The 24,963-nt window shown below is 38.8% G+C and overlaps 1 protein-coding gene across 1 annotated transcript; it reads right to left on the reverse strand.

The window, feature by feature from the left end:
• Positions 1-13,721: 13,721 nt before the first annotated feature.
• LOC110880753 (cyclin-K-like) lies at positions 13,722-16,645 on the reverse strand. Its single transcript, XM_022129210.1, has 3 exons — positions 16,580-16,645; positions 14,389-14,932; positions 13,722-14,302 (listed from the first exon to the last, which is right to left on the reverse strand). The coding sequence occupies exons 1-3, from the start codon at positions 16,643-16,645 to the stop codon at positions 13,722-13,724; spliced, it is 1,191 nt and encodes a 396-aa protein (XP_021984902.1).
• Between the last annotated feature and the right edge of the window lie 8,318 nt (positions 16,646-24,963).

Genomic DNA, 24,963 nt, shown 5'->3' on the forward strand with positions numbered 1-24,963 from the left:
GAACCAGTTTACAACCTTTGACTACGTGTGAGGCCTCCAAACTCTTACCATTAGCTAGCTCTACAGTGTGCTTGTTGCTCAAGGGTGTTGGGACACGCTTAAGCATCTGACTAACTTCTAGAGACACATAGCTAGTATCGGCACCCGAATCAAATAAAACTGTAACATAAAAGTCGTCGAGAAGGAACTTACCCGTCACCACGTTGGGGTCATTCCTTGCTTCGCCTTGGCCAATCACGAACACCCGCCCCCTGGCACCATTGTTGTTGTTGTGGTTCCCATTGTTACCATTCCCCTGATTATTGTTGTTGTTGTTGTTGTTCTGGTTCTGGTTCAGTTGGGGACAATCTTTCTTGAAGTGGCCTTCAGCTCCACACTGAAAGCACCCTTTGTTGTTACCCTGTTGCTGCCGCTGATTCTGTTGAGCTTGCTGACGATTCTGATTGGCGGGGTATAAGCTCCTGCAATCCTTTGCAGCGTGACCAGGCTTGTTGCATCGATGACAGTTGCCCCTGGTGCATGGCCCACTGTGGTGTAGGTTGCAGCGATTGCATTTGGGGTGATTCCCCTTGTACCCACCATGGCTTTGACCACCAGACGATTGCTGACTGGGGATCTTGTAGTCATCAGTCTTTCTCTGCTGAGACTGAGATTGCACAGAAGTTGAACCCTTGCTTGAAGTTCCATCCCATTTCCGTTTGTTGTCACTAGGGGTACCAGAAGTAGTTGTAGCACTTATACGCTTTGGTAACTTGTTCTGCTCCACCGCCTGATCAGTAAGACGATGAGCCAACTGAACAACCTGCTGGATAGTGGCCAGGTTTGCTGAAGTCACATGACTTTGGATTTCTGGCACCAAGCCCTTGAGAAAGAGTTCAATTCGCTTAAATGGAGGGTCCACCATAGTAGGACACAATAAGGCAAGCTCATGCGATCTCTTAGTATACGCCTCAATTTCTGACCCCGTCATCTTGAGGTTGTAGAACTCGTCTTCCAGCTTATGAATGTCATCACGACTGCAGTATTCCTCCCTGATCATTTCCTTGAAAGTTTCCCATGGGGTGGCGTTGGCAGCAACCAACCCCAGCATTTGAACTTGAGCGTTCCACCACGTAAGGGCCAAACCCTCGAGAGTACCGGTAGCATACTTCACCCTGCGCGCCTCAGGGCATTCACACATTTCGAAGACAGATTCTAGTTTCTCAAACCAGTGGAGGAGACCTACTGCTCCTTCAGTTCCGCTAAAAGTAGTGGGTCGGCAGTCCATAAAGGTCTTAAAGGTGCACACCGGTGGCTGAGAATGTTGACCTAAGGTAGGTGAAAGAAAGACATAGTTTAACACAAAGGTTGGTTCACGAGAGTAGGATCCTAAAGATCCTAGAATGAGTTCGGACTGCAGGATATACCTCCTGCGTATGCAGTTGCAAGTGCTGCGGCAACTCATTCGTTAATCAGAGCCGTCAACTGGGCTTGTGTCAGGTTAACGCGTCCACTCATGATCTTCATACAAGAGGGAAACATGAGTGAGAGAGGTTCGCGAAAGTGCGATGGTAGAAGGGAGTAAGCACACATGTGTTCAAGCAACAGTAGTTATACTAATCAAGCATACCATGGGCAATGTACTATGTAACTAACAAGTAGGCAATATACACAGATCATATCACCTAGAATGTCGAGCCTTGCATGTGGAGTGAAGCGTCGTTGTGGACTGTTGAGCACTGTACAGGTTATAGTCTGGTTTTAACAAAAACGTTTCTCCTTTATTAAAACCAAGTTCACTATAACCAATGGCTCTGATACCAATCTGTCACACCCCCAAAATCCACCTGCGGAGTACTACCGCTTGGAGGAGTGACTGACCAGGATCCAGCCACCAATCATATTGAACAGGCATATAAGTAGTTATAAAAATCCAACCAATACAATTGGTGTTCAAACAAAACATAGTTTAAGTTGCAAGCGGAAGCATAAGATTTAAAACCAAAACATAAGTTCAATTGTTTCCAAGTTTAACATGGCACGCAGCTATCCATGTCCCACAACGACTCTCCTCCGTGCAAGCTCCAGCTAAGTACCTATGGTCCTGCAAAGCATGTAGTAACGAGTCAACAACAAGTTGAGTGAGTTCACGGTTGGGTGTTCGTTTTAAGTTGTTTCAAAAACAGTTTCCTTTATCTGGCATCCTGCCGTGGGGGTTACCCCATAGTTAAAAACGTGACTTGTTTATTCCTGGTTACTCTGGCATTCCAGCCGTGGGGGCTACCCCGTGTTAGTTATCTGGCATATCAGCCGTGGGGGCTACCCCATGTATACACTAGACTCGTTACCATATCGACTGCTGACTGTAGTCATGTTTATGTGCCCTGAAACTGTCAATGTCTATCATCATTGACGTGCCCCAGATCCATTAGTTCACGCCCGTCCTCTGCGGCACGGTGTGAGGTTTGTCAGACCTAAATAGCGCTATCTAACTAATGACCCGCTCGCCATTGGCCTGACGATTAAGTCGATATAAAAGGAGGGACTTCGTGATAGAGTTTTGGTCTAGTACGAGTTATCTGTCCGTGAGGACGAGGAATTTCATTCCTGAACCATTGCTGTCCTACCCAATGAGGACGAGGAATCTACGTTCCTTAACCCCATTCCCAACCCAGGGAATCCCATGCTTTGTAGAGGGTGTGAACTCACCTTGGTTTGCTCGGCAGATACACAGAAAAGTCAATCAAGTTATAAGTGGTCAACTACGTCCTAACATAGATACCATTCAAGTCAGGTTCGTATCCAAGTAGTGCACGTATGTTCTACACGTATACTAGCAAGTAACAATCATGGCATACATATCTAGCATGGCAGTTCAACAACAGTTCGTAACAGGTTCCATAGTAACGTTCATGTAACAACCAAAGTCTAAGTGTGGCCCAAACAGTTGGACTCGTAATAGCACGCAAGCCCAAAACACGCATTCAACAGTAACACAAGAAGCCCATAAGTCCGGCCCAATTACCCAAGCCCGTAGCAGTGTGGAAGTCCAAATAGTGTGTACATGCATATGGTGTCGAGTCGAGACTGTGCGGTCTCTAGTCGAGACTGTGCGGTCTCGAGTGTAGCTTACAAGATCTCGAGTCGCAACCGGACTCGCAAGCATGGTCTCGGGTCATGGTGTTTGTGTGATGATCATGTGTGGTCTCGAGTCGAGACTAGGGGTTCTCGACTTGCAACCTGTGTCGCAAACTGCGGTCTCGAGTTGTCATGTTCATGGTCTCGAGTCGAAATCAGGTGTCTCGACCCCCAGCACCTGCTGATTCTGCATAGTGTACTATCCAATAGAGTTTTGATTTCATGCAGCAATTGTGTACTATCCACTAAACATGTTTTCTTGTCTAATTAGTAACCAAAATGGATCAAACAATCAGATTTCAAATATTCATAACACATTCATATCATACTCAACAAGTTCTTCATATATTCAAGTCATGTTCATGTTGATCATCCAACTTGTTCATCATGTCTTAGGGTCTTTAGCATTAACCATGGTCATAACATGAATAACCATCAAAACACTTGAACATACTCATCTAATTGTTTCAAATCATTACATAACACCTCAACTCGACTCTACACTAATCCGATTAACATGACATTATCTAATACATATGCAAGCCGGTTTCATGAACATCAACAATAAGTGGTTTGAATCACATTTAGACACAAGATATCACTAGCTCATCATGTAATATATCCGAGATCAAAACATGTTAGCCGAATAACATCATCATACACATCCGATTTACAAGAACATCAACATACTTACAACTATACTTAGTTAAATCATGTCATTCATACTATCATCTAACAATAACATCATAAGACACTAACCGGTTGATGAGGTGTGTGTGTGAAGGAGAGTTGGTTTGTTGTCCGAAAGTTTCTGAGTGAAGAACACAAGCGAATCCGAGAGCTTGGCTTGATCCTTGATCCGGCACAAGAGAAGAGGGTGGTGTTGCTAGGGTTTTAGTGAGAGAGGGTGAGAGTGTGTGAAGGTGAGTGTGTATGGTTTGCCCAAGAAAATGGCAAGGATGGCTAGGAGTGTAATATATATACTAGTTCTACATGGTGCACCCTAATGGGTTTCGGGTGTGATTAAATGGCCCAACCGGCCCAACTGTTACTGTTCACTCGAGACCGCATGGTCTCGAGTCGGGTTCTTGGTTCTCGGCTCACTTATACATATATACATAATATACATACAAGCACACACATAATCACATAAAAGGTTCACTTATATCATTTACTAAATTGACAAGTTAACTAGTCACATAATGTTCAAGCATGTTACATCGAGATACAATGAAGGGTTCTAAATTTCGAGTTGTCACAAACATGTGGGTTTATATTTTAGCATTTGCATCTGTCAGGTGTATGCCTACACCCCGTGCATAGGTCGTGGCCATTTTCAAATGAAATGAGCCGAGGATATCCAAGACACGGTCGTATTAACCCCCAATGTTCATGTTATCAAATAAGACAGATTAAAACGGGTTATGTAAATTTATTAATCACAATCCGATTAAATGATTTCATACCCGACCAAGTGGTATTATTATAATACCATATCCCAAGCCCGTATAAGGGAAAATAAGTTCAAAGTATTTACCTGAGCTAAATGCGAGAAGTAACTCAACCGTAAATTCCTAAAGCTTTATGATAATACCTTCTACTGAAGCTACTTCAATCTGTATGGAAGGTTTAATAACCTATTAGGATGCTAACGGGTCTTTATTTAAATCAAAGACTTAGACCGGCTAGCTAGAAAGAAACTTTACGGTTCTAAACGCTAGATTAAGCGGAGACCGGAATGGAATGTGATTTAGAACCGACAAGTTTGGATACTTGTATAATATGGGTAAACTAAACACATCCTAGAATATGAGGATTTAATGATAAGGTTAAACCCGTTTCGGTCATTTTACGTAAACCAGTCACATAAACCTATCCGAACGCGTAAACGCGTAACGGGTAACCAAATGAATTACATACAGGTCTCAAATGTTATTATGCTCAAAATATGTTAATACATCAGTAGGATGTTAACATATATGCCCAAAAAGTATTTAAAACTATTTTAAGTCCCGTAAGGGCATTTTGGTCATTTTAATGATTATAAAAGAGATTTTATAATAAACTGAAGTTCTGGTCTTTGGTATTCAGTAAAAATATTTATTTTATCTCATTACATCAGTAAGATATTACATATATGTGAGGTTTACCGTTTATGGCCAAACAATGCCCCGAAAGGGCATTTTGGTCATTTCACATATGCTTTTAAGGTCATTTTTGGAAGTCTGAGTTCATGACTTATACTTACTGTAATAAAATTGATTTTTTTTTAAATTCAGTAGGTAACAAGTCTTAGGTGTTAAATATGGTTTTAAACCATACTATGCACCTAATTAGTGTAAAACTCGCTAATTGACGATAATCAAGATGTTTATGTAAATCTGAGATTTTGATCAGTTTTAAATGCTCAAAATAATTTATTTAATGTATGAAATCAGTAGGAAAAGGTTTGGCATTCAAATCATTTGTAAATCTCATTTTATGCACAAAAAGGGTATTACCGTTATTTACCGAATTACACAAGAACTCCATGATATGATCAGATTATAATCTGACCAAAAATCCTAAAAATCCTTAAAAATAATATCTTAACAGTAGGTAATGAGTTTTGGGTCAAAATCCAAGTTTAAACATGCCTTATGCAGGATATCGCAAATTAATTAATAAAAAGCTTCTAATTACGATATCGAGCATAACTTCTATTTGAGACCAAGAAATGATGTCAAATTTTCGGGACAAGTTTATATATCAGTAGCAAAGGTTTTTGTCTTCTCACATTTCTAAAAATCTCAATTATATGTCAAAAGGGCATTTACGACATTTACAAGCATATTAACAAACAAGAGCATATAATTCAAACCACTAAGAACCAAGCAATATAACTCCAGGGGGTTACACTACTATATAATATGGTCCTAATGGAAGCTTAAAACATGGAAGAATTAAGCCTAAATGGGTCAGAACTGAAAGTCAAAGAAAAAGTCAAGCTTTTGCGACCTCGGTTATAAACTGACCTTAGACTGATAATTGTCGGATTAGACCTGGTCAAACATGTTCTAATACTAATTACCAAGTTATTAGAATGTTAAAATATAATTTAGAACTTCTGTTTTATTAGTTTAAATCATTTTTAAAGTTTCTGTCCAGTTTGACTTTTTGACTAACTAGTTTGACCCGACAATTAACTAGTCAAACGAAATAATTAGGAGGTGCCCTTTTAAGGGTTAATCACCTACCTTAATATGGTTCCATAACCACTTTCATTTCGGTCAATGACTGGACCATTTATGATTAAACCGAAAGTCAAAGCTTAATTACGATATGTTTGACTTTTCAGTTTTTAAGCTAATAAAATGGACTAAGCAGGGACTAAAACACTTACATAAGGTCCTTGCTATCTTTTCTACACTTCTTAATCTTCTCCTAATGCTTGCTATCTCCAGAAGTGAGTTCTTGAGTTGTTGCAACCAAATGTACAAATGATCAAATGAACTAAGGCTCCTTATATAGCAAAATGCCATGCACTAGGACGTTTGCAGCTGTTTTGGAGGCATCTAGGATCACCCCAGGTGTCCTAGTGGTATTCTAAAACCATCAAATAGCTCCTGGAATCGAGATGTTGGCCCCAAAGTCGGTGTAACAGGCTGCAACATGCAGCTGCCAGTTTTTTGGACGCTGGCAGCTGCTACACGGCCCGCGTAAGGATTCACAATGGGCTACGTGGCCCGTGTAAAGGGTTGGCCCAAGTTAAAATGTTTCAATTGTTGGCAGATTCAGTCCCTGGAGCTTTTAAAGCTTTATTTCTTTCATTTTTGGTATATAAGGCCCTTGTAGTTAATTTGTCGAGGTTCAAGGGAGTATAACCAAACTCCGTTAGGCCCGGTTTCGTTAATTGATCATCGAAAACATAAGTTTCGCCTCGTTGACACTTTAAACCCTAATTCTTGGGAATTTGCATAAACAACGTATAACAATCTCGAAACCTCATGAAATTTATATTACTTATTCTTGAGAGTATATTTGAATATTTCGAAGCCTCGGGTTCGTTAAAAGGTCACTCAGAGGTAAGAATTAATATGTTGACACATTTAACCCCTGTAGTTTATAATCTTCCGATTATTTTCACAAATGGCTTCTTATATCCAATTAATCACTCGTTTAAGAATATATTCTTTGTGTGTGGTCATTCAGAGGCACAAGTTTGGTATGTTGACACTTTTAGTCCCTTTGCATACATAATTTCAGCATTTGTCAACTTTAGTCCTTCAAACTCAAACTTTCATATAATTATGGTTTAGGACACGTGTCTTTATATAATTGGACACGTTTTACGCGGTGTTACATCCTCACCCCTTAAAAGAAATCTCTACCCCGAGATTTACTGGAATATGTGAGGGTACTTCTGTCGCATAGTGGACTCAACTTCCCACGTATATTCAGGGCCTCTACGGGCATCCCATTTAACCTTTACTATAGGCACGTGCTTTCTTCAGAGCTTTTAACCTGACGATCCTCGATCGATATAGGTCTTTCAACAAACCTCGGGCTTTCATCAATCTGTACGTCTTTATGAGACATAGCTAGCGATTCATCAGCTAGACATTTCTTGAGATTACAGATGTGGAACACATTATGAATTCCACGCAGCTATTCAGGCAAGTTTAGCTTATAAGCTACACTGCCGACACATTCGGTAATCTCGAATGGTCCGATATATCTAGGGCTTAGCTTGCCATTCTTATCAAAACGCATCACACCTTTCCACGGTGATACTTTCAGTAAGACTTTGTCACCCACCTCAAACTTTAGAGGTTTCCGCCTTTTATCAGCATAACTTTTCTGCCTATCCCAGGCAGCTTTCAGGCGATCCCGAATTTGGACAATCTTGTCCGTCGTTTCCAGAACTATATCAGGTCCTGATAACTGAGCTTCTCCTACTTCCGCCTAGCAAACAGGCGTTCTGCATTTCCTTCCATACAATGCCTCAAAAGGCGCAACTTGAATGCTAGTATGGTAGCTATTGTTATAGGAGAACTCAATCAAAGGTAGGTGATCATCCCAACTACCTCCCAAATCAATAACACATGCTCGAAGCATGTCTTCCAAAGTTTGAATTGTAAGCTCACTTTGCCCATCAGTTTGAGGATGGTAAGCAATACTAAAATTCAAACGAGTGCCTAAAGATTGTTGGAAACTTTTCCAAAAGTGAGAGGTGTATCCAGTATCTCTATCAGAAATAATAGACACCAGCACTCCGTGGAGGGATACAATCTTATCCACGTACAACTGGGCTAACTTGTCGGAGCTATGAGTCTCCTTGATGGGTAAGAAATGTGCTGACTTAGTCAGTCGATCAACTATGACCCATATAGTATCATTTCCATGCCTTGTTTTAGGTAACTTAGTTATAAAATCCATGGTTACCATCTCCCACTTCCATGTGGGAAGTTCTGGCTGTTGTAGCAGACCTGATGGCTTTTGGTGTTTAGCTTTAATCTGAGCATAAGTCAGGCACTTTGCTACATGTGTGGCAATAGTTTTTTTGAAACCTATCCACCAATAATTAACTTTCAAATCTTGATACATCTTGTCACCTCCAGGGTGAACTGAGTATTTGGAATTGTGAGCTTCCTGGAGAATTATATCTCGAAGCCCTCCATGAATAGGAACCCAGATTCTTCCATTAATTCTAAGAATTCCATCCTTGCCAGGTGCTAACTGTTCAGCAGTTACACCTAACTTTTCATCTGGAAGGTTAGCTTCCAAAACAACATCTTTTTGTGCAGCTAATAGCCTTTCATTCAGGCTATTCTTCAGTTCAATGTTCTTAGCATTAATCCTGATAGGTTTGACTCTCTCCTTTCGGCTTAGAGCATCAACGACTACATTCGCTTTGCCAGGATGGTAGCGAATTTCACAATCGTAATCATTTAGAGTCTCCATCTAGCGGCGCTGTCTCATATTGAGCTCTTTTTGATTGAATAAGTGTTGGAGACTTTTGTGATCCGAATAGATCACACATTTAGTTCCATACAAATAATGTCTCCACAACTTTAGTATGAATACAACGACACCCAACTCCAAATCGTGGGTGGTGTAATTCTTTTCATGCACCTTTAGTTGTCGTGATGCATAGGCAATCACCTTCCCCTTTTGCATAAGTACACTGTTAGGAAACTTTATTTGTAAGTATTGAAGAAAATCACAATCAACTGGATCTTTGAAGAGATAATAGTCCTGAAGATCACAACAAGAAAAAGAAGATCAGATAGGACAACTGAAATGCACAACATCTACTTCAAAGAATCACAAGTTGATCAAGAGCTGATTTGGATTATCAGAGAAGGTCATTTCTGATGGATCTGATGAGATTTCTGATGAAATATCATTAGTTTCTGACGATTTTGATCATCAGATTTTCTGATGGTTTGTTCACCAGAATTTCTGATGAAGTGGTTTATCAGATATTCTGATGAATACCCCACTCGTCTAAAACCAAGCTCTATCCTGCCACCAATGACGGAAGCAACTGACATTATTGGATATCATGATTACAAAGGCAACTTGAACGTTGGATTCAATGAATATGTCAAATTGCTACCTTTTGCAGGACTTATTGCATGAATAAACTATTGTTTATTCATGTACCCAGCCTTCTATAAATAGAAGGCTCAACCAGCAGAAGACATTTGAGTTTGAAGCTTAGCATTCATATACAAACACCCAAACTCCATTGCCCTTCTCACCCACATAATTCAAGATTCATTTGTATTAGATAATAATCTTACAATCACCTTATAAACTATTTTGTTTCAAAGTGATATAAACTTAATAATTTTGTAGGTCTTGTTTCTGAAAGTCTAATTTCCATTTCCGCACATCTTTTTCACATCTACTGAAATCACTTGCCATATTACGTGAAAAGAAGTTGTTTAGGCCATACTGGGTCCAACATACACAACCCATACCGGTGTGTGACGCATCACAGTAAACGACAAACTCTTCAATTCCTTCGGGCAATGTCAACACCGGAGTATTGCTCAATTTCTGCTTAAGAATCTCGAAGGATTCTTGTTGTTTTGGACCCCAATCAAATTTCACATTCTTACGGGTCAAGGAAGTCAATGGTGCAGCTATCCTCGAGAAGTTCTCAATGAATCTTCTATAATATCCAGCTAAACCCAAAAAGCTGCGAATTTCTGTAGGCGTTTTCGGTGCTTCCCAGTTCATGATGGCTTCTATTTTGGCGGGATCGACTTGGATACCACACTCACTAACAACGTGTCCAAGAAATTGAACTTCACGAAGCCAGAACTCGCACTTGGAGAATTTAGCATACAGCTTCTCCTTTCGAAGCAATCCTAAGATACATCGAAGGTGCTTCTCATGATCAACTTGATTACGAGAGTAAATAAGTATGTCATCTATGAAGACAATGACAAACTTATCTAAGTATGGCTTGCAAGCTCTATTCATGAGGTCCATGAATGCTGCTGGTGCATTAGTGAGCCCGAAAGGCATCACTAAAAACTCATAATGTCCATACCTTGTCCTGAATGCTGTCTTAGGTACATCTTCAGTTTTAACTTTGAGTTGATGATACCCAGATCTTAGATCGATCTTCGAGAAATAGCTTGCCCCTTGAAGCTGATCAAATAAGTCGTCGATCCTGGGTAAGGGATAAAGATTCTTGATCGTTACCTTGTTTAGCTCACGGTAATCAATGCATAAACGCATTGATCCATCCTTTTTCTTCACAAACAATATAGGAGCTCCCCAAGGCGAAGAGCTGGGTTGTACGAAACCTTTTTCCAATAAGTCATCCAATTGAGTCCTAAGCTCTTTCATTTCCGTAGGTGCTAGACGATAAGGAGCTCGTGCAATTGGTGCAGATCTTGGTAGAATGTCTATCCTGAACTCAACTTGTCTCTCAGGAGGTAATCCAGGTAATTCATCAGGAAAGACATCAGGATACTCAGAAATAATTGGAATATCTTCAATCTTAGGCTTCGGATCATTTACTGTTACTTGTGCCATGTAAATGACGCATCCGCTCTTCAGACACTTCGATACCTTGAGAATAGACACATTGTTGGGCAAACCATATTGTGTATCTCCTTGAATAGTGACAGATTCACCAGAAGGGGTTTTGATGATAACTAGCTTTTTATCGCAGGCAATTTGGGCTTGGTTATGACAACCAATCCATGCCTAAAACCACATCAAAACCAGCCAATTTCATTGGCAAGAGGGATAGCGGGATAGAATAGTTCTTAATGGATATAGAGCATCCATCAAGAAGCGTTGAAGCTGTTTCTAAGGTACCATCGCAAGTTCTACCTCATATTTTATGTCTAGAGTCTTAATAGGCAGATTTAGTAACTTACAAAACTTATGGTCTACAAAGGACTTATGAGCACGTGAATCAAATAAAACTCTAGCATAATTATTATTAATGAGGAAGGTACCTGTTATGACGTTCTCGTCATTCACCGCCTCCCTTTCATTCATCTGAAAAACCCTAGCATTGTTTTTCTTCGCCTCCTCGAGCTTCTTAGCATTCTTGGGGCAATTGATATTGATGTGCCCTTTTTTGTTGCAACCGTAGCAGGTTTCATCCTTGATGTTTCGGCACTCCACAGACTTGTGCCCTTTCTTCTTGCAAATCCCACATGGTTTAGGTTGTGGGTCCTGGTTGCACTTCCCAAAGTGCCTCTTGTTGCAAGTCTTGCACCTGGGCTTGTCACCCGACTGCCCTTTCTTGGAACCAGAGTTCCCTTTGTTCTTCTTGTTCGACTGATGGGAATGGTCTTCCTCCCTCTTTCTTTTCCCATCATCAGTGGTTTTCTTTGCCCTACTCCTCACAACATCAAGAGTAAGGGATAAAGATAGATCTACAGCAGATCTATAAGTAGTAGGCTTTGAAGCCTTGACATTTCCTTTCACTTCTGGGGCTAAACCACCGATAAAACTCGCAATGCGTTTGGGTTCTGGGGTGACCAAGTATGGTACAAGCCTCGACATCGAGTTGAAACTGGTCACATAGGACCTGCAATCCAAATCCTTCATTACCAAGGTGAGGAAGTCAGTCTCTATTCTCTCGACTTCATGTTGAGGACAGTAAGTGTCCTTCACAAGATCAACAAACTTGTTCCACGAAAGGTTATACCGAGGAACCTTTCCAGTGGATTGCACCAATGCTTTCCACCAAGTAAGGGCGCCGCCCTTGAAAGATTGAGACACAAACTTAACTATGTCTTCCTTAGCACATCCACTGATATCAATCACAGTCTCCATTTCATCTAACCACTTCATACAGTCTATTGCTCCCTTTTCTCCTCTGAAATCTCTCGGTTTACAGGAGACGAAGTATTTATAAGTACAACTCTTGTTGTACTTAGGAGCCTGATTAACAACAACTTGTCTCTGTGGTTCACTTTTCTGATTAGATGAGTGTTGAGACTCACTTGTCTTCAGAGTATGCGAATGAGAATGGGACTTCGTATGAGTTTTGGACCGAACATTACTCGGTTCCTTGAACTTATCATCCATAGCCTGAGAAACCGCTGCGGTTATCATCGCTTGCAATTCAGCACCAGTGATATTAATCCTGGTATTATTGTTTCCTTTCGCGGGATGACTGTTTGCTTCGTCAGAGCCAACCATGATTCGAGTACTATATCAAACAAATACGATATATTTAAATTATATAATGAATCATCGCATTGATGATTAGATGGTCATGGTATTATTAAACCATATAGACCATCTTAAATAAAAAGGAATTTAATCATGATTTGCCTAGGCTATAACAGAACCATTATAAGCAATCAATAGGATATAATCCTTTATATTTATTAGACAGGGATATAAATCACAACTGTCAATGTCATGAAAGACATTTTCATATAGCACATGGCTCGCCTCGAAGGACATTTAGATGGCATAAAGGCCTTGTCACAAGGACGATTAGAATATAACCAATGATCTCTTGGATCAGTGATCTTTTAAGGGTCGAACATAGTTCGTTGCCTTTTTGACAAGAAGTTTATAAAATAAAACTATTGTTGTCATTATTACACCTTTGCTTATATGCATACATCTCAAATGGATGTTTTGGTGTATACATCTTATTGATGTTTATTAGCCATGATTCACATTGATCATAAAGGCTATGAAAGTGACTTAGAAAGATCCAAGTATATTTGGAAGCTTGTGTGGTTTTTCGTACCGCACAACCAGGAATGTTAACATATTTTCAGATGTTAACAGGGATTATTGTCTTAAAAAGGTTGTACCATCATAGCCATTTAATATTTTGGCTAGGTTATACCTCTAAGAACCTTTTAGGCAGATCAATTTAAAAATTTAAATGATATAGCATGATGATGTAATAAATTACATATTAAAAATCCAAAAAGAAATTTCATTAAACCATTAAACTATTAAAAAGATGCCCTAAACGGGTCTTGAAATGAACACACTGCCCACGCAGGGGCTACATAAATAGAAATAAGTCCTCGCAGGGACTAGGTACAGAAAATAAAATGTCCTCACAGGGACTTGACTGAAAAAATACAATACAAAATAAGGTAAACAACTTTCTATTTCTTTTTGCCTTTGATGAGACTTGCAAAGCCCTTGAGAAAGCTGCTGTGCTTCTTATTGGTTTCATCTGCTTTACGCTCAACCCTATCCAACCTCTGTAGAATCTCCTGAGTTTGCTCCTGTTGGGGAGGAGGAGGTTGCTGGTAAGGTGGGTATTGATACCCCTGCACTGGATATCCAGTTGGGTAAACTGGAGGATAAGAAGAAGGATAAAGTGCATTATACTGTGCTGCTGTAAGGTATGGATCATGAGTTCCATAACCCGCAGAAGTTGGGTATTCAAAAGGGTTATACCCAGAAGAACCTGGGTAAGTCGGTATCAGGTTTTCAAAACCCACTGGCGGTGGCGGCGGTGCATAAGAAACCGGCGGAGGATCGTCTTCCGGCACCGCATGCGAGGGTCCACCCATTTGGGGGTCCTCAGGAATCGGAGGGTATGAGCTTGAACCTTGAGGGGAACTGAACCGTGATCCCCCTCGCACGGATATTCGTGCATTCCTCCTTCGCCTCGGCGGCTCGGGAGGTGGTTGAGGTGGTTGTTGAGGTGGTTCCTCAACGGGTAGAGGTGGTGGAGAAACTGCTTGAAGGTGCGGCTCATCCAAAGGAGGCTGAGCAGGAGAGTTGTGATATGAAGGGGTGAATGCCCATTCATGTTGGTTCCACCTTTCGACAAACGAGTCGGGCCCTCGGTAGGTGATCCTTGGTATGGAGAACCGCTAGAGATGCTGATAGGGTGACCTGGTGTTCCGGTTTGCAGATCAGGATCGGGGTCGTCATCCATTTCCATCTCCTGGGAAAAGTGATCCTCGGGTCCTAGAGGATTGAAACCCAGAAAATCGTTGACATAGTCATTAGGGTTGAACTGGGCTGGAGAATACGTGGAATCAGAGTGATGGAAAGAATGAGAATGCAAGGAATGGTAGGATTGGTGGGAATCTTGTGAATGATGTGAAACATGAGAGTGATGGGAATGCTGGGGCTCGTCTGGAATAGGCAGCCCAAATGATGGATGAAACGAGGGTGATGAACTCAATGAGACCGAGTGTCTCGTGGGTTCAAACGAATGACCCCATTGGTCATGCGAATTCGAGCTAGAAAATAACGCAGACGGAGTGCGCCTATGGGAAGGTCCTGCATGTCTTGATGGTCCACCTCTCATTGGACCGTTTCCCTTGCCTCGTACACGTGGTGGCATTATCGATAAAACCTGTCAAAACAAGTAAATAAAACATAAACAACAAAAGGAAAGTTAAGAATAAATCCTAGGTCATTAGCCTAGACTCAGAAGTCTAAGGAATGTGCTTATTGTGTCATTGAGATTAAACACAAAAGGTTAGTGTTTAATTCACTCAATGTTGGCTCTGATACCAACCTGTCACACCCCGATATTTCCACATATTACCGGTGGGCCTGGCGGGGAGTATCGTGACGTAGTTGATATCATCATTGTCATTACACACAATACAATAGCACAGCGGAAGGCTTGGTGAATAATCTATTACAAACCATAATGTCTGAGTGTCCGAATGAAAGAATATACAGACTTGGTTGTAATAAGATCCACAGGCGGATCATAAATAAAATACAAGAAAACGGAAATAACAGACTCCAAGTATCTAGGGATTTGCAAGATCCTCTTATATGACACCTAGTAGCTCCAGCCAATTTACGAGAAGTACCTGTCAACCAGTCTTTAGAAAATACGTCAGTTTACACTGGTAAATACAATTAACTGACACATTTGAAAACATTTATGAAAATTGATTTTTGGTGCACAAAGCACAAATCATTTATAACTTGGGACAATTATTTAAAGATAATCTTGTATGCAGATTTACATGTTTGTCTTACAATTGGGGCCGGTTTGAAACCGGTCGTGATTAACCGACTCACCACTTATAGAACCCACAAAGGAGTTATCCCCAACATGTGGGTTTTGTGACAACCCTCACAATTTCAGGTATCCATACAATTAATTAATATTAAATTTGTGCTTAATAACTGTGCTTGTTTACAACTGACAAATTAAACTGCTATATGATTTTTGCATCATACATACATATGCATCACACTCATACTGTCACTCCATTTATTACATACAACCTTTAGTGACAAACTTGATGCACATAGCACAGTTAGCACAGTGAGCGGGTAACTCAGACACATGCTGACAATGCCAGCACATAGATAGACAATATATTGAGGCCCAGTATGAGCCAGAGACAAGGTATTACACTAGTAGGGAGTGTAGGGAAGTGAGGACCATAAAACTGCGTCACTAGGTGATAGTTTAGGTGCCGGAAAGTGCCTAAAACCCACTTAAAATACAAAATTCTGCATTTATAAACAAAATTCAGCATTTAAACATGCTAGTCACTTGCAAAAATATGGCAAAGTGATCCTGTATGCTTTCCTAAGTGTCGGGAATTAAAAGGGATACTTTACGACATTACTTAGCACTTTAACGGAACGGTATTAAACTGAACAACCGGACATAACCCGGAACACAAAAATATTATTAAAAACATTGTTACACTTTTTCTGAGCTAGTTATGGTCCCCGAGCACTATAACACCTTACATAATACCCGGTACACACTAAACACTAGACATAACATTAAACTCCCACTAATTAACTTATTTAGCCACAAAGTTTCATCTAACCCCCCCCCTTTTTGCAAAATTACGGCCCATAGCCCCCCCCCCCCCTAATCAAAGATGGTTAAATCTTCCTTGTTCCCAATGTAAGTTTTCTTGGATATGTTGAGATCTTGAGTTGACATTATGGTACACCCTAACTCTTACACTTAACACCCCTAATTACTCATCTATTTACCAAACAACTTTCATCTAACCCCCTCCCTACCATACGGCTTCTTAATCACAACCACAAGTTTTGAATGAGTCTTTACTTTCCCCATGTAATCTCTTTAGAGATTATAGTTGATTATGTTTGTACTAACTTGGACATAAGGACCATTGGTTAAAAAGGGTTTAGAGTGTTATAAGATCACTATCATTCTCATCATCATCACCAACACAAAAACACCTCCTCCCTCACATTCACTCACGGCCGAGCACTATATCCCCACCATATCCAATTTTGATTTTTGTTCAATCAAATCCAAGCTTCATTTAAGGTGATACAAGGTGATTTATGAGGTGTGGAACACTCGGATCTTGAAGGACTTCTACCACAAGCTTTTATCCACCCGATTTTCTCTAGTGTTTCTTCCCTAGCTTCAAAGCTAGTAGTAAGCTTCTTCGATCTTCTTTTATTTTATATTTATGGTGGTTATTGGTTATATTATGATGTAAATACAAGAACACTAAAAGATCATGAACACAAACTTGAACATAAAGCTAATATGAAGATGAAATAAGATGAACTCTTGACAAAATAAAGTTGTTTTGATGTTGTTGTTGTTTATATTATGAATACTAGTAATAGGATGTTTAACATCATGGTTGAACTTGTTAAAGTAAGATTAAAAACTTAAGTTAACAAGTTCGGAGGTGATTAGTGATCTACATAAAAGCATCACCTCCATGTTTCAACATAAACTTGGTAACAAGGTGATATCTTGAAAAATAAGTGAACTAAGTGAGGAGATGGTCTTATGGAACCGAGGTTTACAAATGATTTTTCTAGACAAACCAAGTTAAAAGACGTGTTAGTGCATGTATCTGTCGACTTCGTCTTGGATCGAGTCTTGTACTAGATTGATTAGATCAGGGCACGTTGTACGAGAAAATAGGATATTTAAGGTTGTTATATTTGTGATTTCGCTTGAAAGGGAGATTTCGCTTGAAATGACCATTGGTCATTTTCAAGCGGAATCAACATGTTCATATTTAGCGGAATCAGTTTCCTATATAAACCCTTGGAGCAAAATTAGTAGTATCAGTTGTGAATTTGGATACCGAGGTGCTGCCGGTTTTCCGTTTGCGTGTAATCTGTTATATATCAATCAGAAGTGTGTTTAAAGTGAATTGCTAGCTGTTTCTAAGTTAGTTTCTTAGTTTCCGCCTCTGAAACTGATCAAAACTCCTCAGAACGACTCGTTCGGGTCCGTACACGATCCTACAAGTGGTATCAGAGCTCAGGAGGAGGAGTTCTACCGAATTCAGCTGGATATCTTTGTGTTTTCTGTTTTCTACACCTTCTTTTCAGAATTAACAAGATTTCACTGTTAAAATTGGTCAAATTTTTCTCAGAATGTGTAAAAGTACATATTAACAAACCCTTGAAAGTTTGAGAGCAAAATTCGGACTAAAAAGTGGTAAAATGGACCTTAGACCTGATTTCGCTTGAATGAGTGTTTTTGTGATTCCGCTCGAGACTGCTTATTTCGCTTGAAATTTTCAAGCGAAACCAAAGATTTCACTTGGGTTTGTCTGTTTTTGCTCCATTATTGCTATTCCGCTTGAAAGTTTGAACTAAATCCGTGATTCCGCTCCAAATTGATAATTGGCCTATTCCGCTTGAAACAATCAGTTGGGTGTTTTGCTTGAAACTGAGAGTTGTGTGATTCTGCTCCAAACAGCATATTTCGCTTGAAAGTGAATTGTTGGCATTTCGCTTGAAACTTAAGAGGGTATTTCGCTTGAACTGCATATTTCGTTTGAAAAGTGTGTTTTTGAAAAACGTGTTGCCAAAACATGGATTCTGAATTCTACAATGCGTTTGCTACAACCCCGACTACTCCGGCTGACATTGCTAAGAATATGAACATGGAAAATGAAACTGGAACAATGCAAAAACCCCCGAAACTTATGGGAATGGAAGAGTACCATGTTTGGAAAAATCGTTTTGAAAATTGGGTTCAGGCAAACCATCTAAGAGCTTGGGAAAGCATTGAAACTGAATACACCAGACCATAGACTGCTATGAAAGTTGATAAAATTATCTCGGAGTTTTAAGATACAGAGAGAGAGTGTTATAAAGGAGAGAAAATGATGATAAGTCTGTTGCAGCAAGCTATCAAAGAGGATATATTTGTTTTGCTTCAGCATGATGGAAATGCGTTTTCGATTTGGAAAGCACTTTAGAAGAAATTTGAAGGAAGTATAGAAATGCTTCAGAGTAAAGCAGCGTTGCTGAAAAAGGAGTTTGAGTTGTTTACTAGTATGCCTCGTGAGACTACAAAGACTCTCGTTGAGAGATACTGCCATCTTGTACGCACCATGTCTCAGTTAAAGATTACTAAAACTCCAGCAGAATGGATTGAAAAGCTTGCTGACGCGTTACCACAAAAGGAATGGGGTACATACCTCATGATTCTGAAGAATTCTGGACAGTTTAGCAGATTGTCTATCGGACAGTTTATTGAAAAAATTGAGGCACAGGATCTTGAACAACAGAAAATTGCAAGAATGAACAGCTCAAGTCATCAACAAGATATCAAACTGTATTATAAAGAAAATGTTCAAACTGTTGAGGCTAGTCTATAATCCAAACTGCTTTTAGTACAGGGATTTCATCCGGATCAGTTAGTCAAAGTTCAGTAAACACTAGTGGATTTTCAAATGTTAATCCTCGAAGTGTTCAAAGTGCAACTGTTGGTAGTGAACATATGATTCAGTGCAATGTGGCATTGCATCTTCAAAAGGGATAGAATTTTTCTTAAGAAGTTGTAAAAAGTCATATGGGATTATTGGTTACTGCTTTGGAATCTTATGAAGGGTTGATTGCTGGAAAAATTGGTAATCCGATGCTAATAAAGGAAGATTATGATCAAATAGATGCAGAGGAATTGAAACTTATGGATATAAAGTGGGCTTTAGCTAGTGTCCTGAGAAGAGCTGAAAAATTCAAAATGATTACAGGACGAAATGATTTTTTGGATGCTCATCTTTCATCTTTAGGTTTTGATAAATCTAAAGTTACTTGTTTTAAATGCAGGGAGAAAGGTCACTTCAAAAGAGAGTGCAAAAATCAGGAGACTAGTGGAGCAAAGAATCCTTTTGGAAAATATGATTACTATCGGAAGGCTATATATCAGCAAATCACTCATCAACCGCATCAACAGAAAGATTCACGAACTGCACATGGAAAAATGATCGAAGATGCAAATAAGAAGGCTTATTATGGCATTATTGATCAAGATGATGAGAAAGTAGCTGAAGGTTTTAGCTGGGACAAGTACATTCCAGCTGCTCCAAATGTCAAAGTTTTTATCGCTCAGATTGTTCAAAAGCCAGAGTTGATGAAGGAATGGATGGCTGTGTTATCTGACGAAGATGAAAAATCTGTTTCTTCAGAAGATAGTTCAACAGAAAGCAGTGATGATGATGAAGAGCTTGAACAGATAAATGTTGGAAAAACTCACTTATTTTCTGACAGTTTTGAATTTTATTTTGCAGATAAACTGAAGAAACTCAAAGAGAGAAAAGCTGCAAAAGAAATGAAAGAAGTCAAGATTGTTGAGAAGATAGTTGAAGTTGAAAAGATAGTGGAAGTAGAGAAGGTTGTGGAGGTCGAAAAGATTGTTGAAGTCACAAAACCATGTCTTACATGTTCAGTATCTTGCAAACAATGTGAAGAAAAAGACGAGAGGTTTAGTGAATTATAGAAGCTAAAAGAAAAGTTGTTGTTTGATGTGAAGAATTTGAAAGAATCGTATGATGTATTAAACAAAACTGTGAATAGTTTACAGAAGACAAACACTGAAAGAGAAAATGCTTTGAAGATGATGAATGCAACAATGATGTCAAAGCAGAAAGAGATAAATTTTTATATTGAAGAATGTGCAAAATGGAAGTAAGAGTTAGATGGTGAAAAAGTTGAAAACGAACGAATCAGACGTTTACTGAGAAGTTATACAAGTTCTGATTACTTAATTGACATAATTTATCCTACTGTTGCAGGTTTTGAGGCGTTTAAAGATGAAGAAAAGAAGCCAAAGACGAAAAAGGATACTGGTAAGAAACAGAGTGTCTGTTATAACAAGTGTCCGCCTCCAATTTGGGAAGGGTACTCGCCTAGAAAACCAAACGAGGAACAAGTAAAAAAGGCAGTCAATTTAAAGTTAGAGTCCGAGTTAACCGATGTATTACCAGACAACATTGACGTCACGTTCACAGCGTCCGACACAGATCATGAGTCCGAATTAATAAAAAGAATGGTTGATCAGGTGTTAGATAAGGATGAGGAGTCAGAGTCAAAGTCCGAGTCCGAAAGTTCGTGATTGTCAGTCAGGAGTTTGAGTTCGTCCGAAAAGAGTTCAAAATCGTCGGGAAAACGGGTTTATAGTAAAGAATTTTTATTGTCGAAATCTAATTTGAATGAAGAAACATTTGAAGTTGCATATACTTTGAATGATTCTGACAAATTATATTTTGATAAAGAGTTTCCAATAAGAAGTGTTTGTTTTGACATGATCAAAAAGGTTTTCAAAATGACATAAATCAATATTTCTGACATAAAAGATTTAAATCTTACTGAAAAACCTAAAAAATACACTTCAAGAGTTACACAACGGTTAAACAAGAAAAAAGGTTACAGTTCTGGTTCTGGTTTTCAAAAGAAACCAAACTATAACGGTAATTTCAAAAAAGAAAGGCCTTGGTTTTATTCCACCAGAAAACTATAAAAATGAGAAAATTTCTAAAAATACAAAATTTGTTTCAGGTCCATCTGCTGAGGAAGAAAAGAAGAGCTCATTCTGGAGACAATCGAATCAAGAATTTCTTGCTGCGAAGAAGAAGAATGAAGTTCAAAGAAAAGAAACCAGAACCTGTTTTAGATGCAATGAAATTGGTCACATTGTATGGAACTGTCCTAAAACAACTAACACAAAACAGGGAGTTTCTGGAAAACTGAAAGAAGTTGTTATTGATAAAACTGAACCACCAACTGAGAAATTTAGAGTGTTCAAAAATTCAACATATGAAGTTGGTGAATGTTTGAAAAAGTTTTACAGGAGAAGTGTGAAACTTGACAACCAAAAATGGGTTGTTAAGAAATCTGATGTGAAAACTGGCGATGAATCTGATTCCACAAAATCAGAAGAGCCACATGTTGTTAAAAAGAGTGAAAACTCAGTTTCTCAAATGGATGAAGAGAACTTTCCACCATTGAGGACTGGGAATTTTAAACAAAAAATTGGAAAAGTTGAGATCTCTAATCAATTTTATTCTGAAAAGAATAAATTTGATGTTGAGAAAGCGTTTAATGGGAATGTAAAGAAAATTTTTGGAAAAATGATCGATGGGAAGGTTAAAGGGGTTAAAGACTTTTATGCCACAAAGAAGGCAACTTACATCCCAACTGCTGATGAATTGATTTCACCCAAGGCTGGTCAGGCTTGGGTGGACATTTTCTTTCACTGAAAAACCTGATTTGCCGGAGATCCCAAGTTTGTAATCGTGGATCAGGAATCGGCATCTTTCTTGATAAAATTGTTTTTGTAAAGAAGTTTAAAACTGTTTAAATTTTTACAGGTTAAGTGTGACTTGCCGGAGCTTCCAGGATGGTAAGTGTGAAGCAGGAATCGGCATCTTGATTGGTAAAATGGTTTGTGTAGATGTTTATTCCTACAAGTGGATAAATGTTTTGGATATTTTTACAAATGGTAAGAGGTTGGATCTTACAAGTGATTCATCAAGGTCATTAGTTTGAACTTGATGTAATCCTCATATAAGTGTTTGAATGAACAAGATGATGAACCAGTCCCTACAAGTGATAAAATCAACTAAACTCATTTTCCGGATAAATCATTTTGATTAAAACAAACTTAAGTGTTTTGAAATCATAATGAGAAAATAGTTTGTTGAAAGGGGGAGTTCTGATTGTTTATGGCAAGTGAATAGCGAATTGAGGCGATTCGATATCGGTTGTCAACTGCTTGTATAGTTGGTTTTCAAATTTCTTTATGTGTTTGTATTTTAGGGGGAGTAAGAAATTTTAGAAAATCCAAAAACATTTAGAAAATTTGAAAAAGCCAAAAACATGATAAAATCAAAAACGAGTTTTGTTGTATAAAAGAGGAAATGATAGTACATCAGTGGACTGTCACTACATGCTAAGGAATTGGAAAGTTAAAATGTGATAAACAATCTCACTGCGGATATGCCAGTAGGTTTTTGCACATTTAGTAAATTGTGATGAGATATAAACCTAAAAATTCAAACTAGCTTAAATCGTGGGTAACATTTCTTGGATATATGGGTAACCCCCGAAATCTTGTTTGAAAGGTCCCTCTTTCTGAGATACTAGGTCTTTATGCTTAGTGATATCTGGGGTATTATCCCAGGACTTTTGCTGAATGGAAATTCTGACCTAGTCCCCGTATAATACTTTCTGCAAATGCTTTGAAATATAAGCTCGCCCTCAGCAAATATGATGAAACAATAAAATTGATAATCATTGCTGTTGAAGAAAAGATCCTCTAAAGGGGACACACCAAAAGTCGAGCCGTCATCTTTCTGCTGAACGAAAGTTCTGACCTGAGCTCTCACGGTTTCACATCTAACCCCTTACAGATATCATCTAGGTATACTCACCTGTAAGACTGAATATTGGGATCTGGATACGGGAGTATATTCAAGTAGTGGGACACGCGAATGAGTTTAAGTTCGTAAGACATTAATATCATATCTCGGATCAGTTGAACTTTGTGTGAAAATTTAAGTGGACCAGTATACTGACAATCTAGGTGAATTGTTTAGAACTTAAAATGAAATGAAGCTTAACGGCGTTGGTGATTTGTCTCATAAACTGATATGATCCTCTTACACAAACTCACAAAAATAATGTCTGTAAATATTTCTTTACTGCATCTCTCTTATTACAAAATCCGAAAAGATTTTTAGTGTATTTTAGCATAAATGTTTGAAAAATTCAAAAAGATTTTCGACAACTGGTGTTGGAGAACTGATTTTCAAAATTCCAAGTGCTAAACATGATGACCATTTTGTGAGGGGAAGTCTGTTCTTAAACAAATGTGTTTTAAACAAATTTACAAGTGATTCATCAGAATTCTAGCTAAATTTGAGGGGGAATCTAATTACTTGTATTTGAAATGTTTAAAATTGTAAAAGTTACTTTGAAGTAGAGATTGTGCAGATTACCTGAGCTGGATGAGAGCCAGGTCATGATTTTGGAACAACATCAAAGGAAGTTTTAAAAGCCAGGTTCCGATACCTAAAGTTTCTAAATGAAGAATGAGAGTCAGACTGCGATCCTGAAGCAGATGATGCTGATGAACTTAAGGAATGCCAGCACATTGTTAGGGGGAGTCTGTTGATGATAAGAGAAAGAGTGAAGCCCAGAGACGAATCAAGACTGAAGTTGCAAAGACTCGACACGAAAGACTCGTCAACATCTGAGGGGGAGTCTGTTAGTGCATGCATCTGTCGACTTCGTCTTGGATCGAGTCTTGCACTAGATTGATTAGATCAGGGCACGTTGTACGAGAAAATAGGATGTTTAAGGTTGTTATATATGTGATTTCGCTTGAAAGGGAGATTTCGCTTGAAATGACCATTGGTCATTTTCAAGCGGAATCAGCATGTTCATATTTCGCTTGAACTAATTCAAGCGGAATCAGTTTCCTATATAAACCCTTGGAGCGAGATCAGTAGTATCAGTTGTGATTTTGGATACCGAGGTGCTGCCGGTTTTCCGTTTGCGTGTAATCTGTTATATATCAATCAGAAGTGTGTTTAAAGTGAATTGCTAGCTGTTTCTAAGTCAGTTTCTTAGTTTCCGCCTCTGAAACTGATCAAAAATCCTCTGAACGACTCGTTCGGGTCCGTACACGATCCTACAAGATGGATTTTTGAAAAGTCATGATTTTTACACTATTTTTGGAAGAAATAAGTATATAAATACTATTAAGACATGAAAATGTTGTAGATGGATATTTTTGTAAAATAAGTTCACAAGTTGTGAACATCTAAAAATCCCGAGAGCAAGATTTTAACAAAAACAAACACACTTTGGAGGGTAACTAAACCCACTAAACACCCCGCTAAGTTACTACACGTTTTTACGAAAAACCAAGTTCATCTTGTTACGTAAAGTGCATTGTTTATGCACTTGACTAGTGTAAGGTTGTTTAGGAAATTGTTGTTGATTGATTGAATGATTTCTGAAAAGAAAATGATATGCTAGTAAGCATGGACACCTCCGATTACAAAGGAAAGTCTGGCGAAATTTCCTAAACATCCGACACCTAGAAAATATTTTTTTTTTCTAACAAGTGTTTACAAATATGTTTTTAACCTTGTTTTC

Source organism: Helianthus annuus, chromosome 10 (genome assembly GCF_002127325.2).
Source record: "Helianthus annuus cultivar XRQ/B chromosome 10, HanXRQr2.0-SUNRISE, whole genome shotgun sequence".
NCBI lineage: Eukaryota > Viridiplantae > Streptophyta > Magnoliopsida > Asterales > Asteraceae > Helianthus > Helianthus annuus.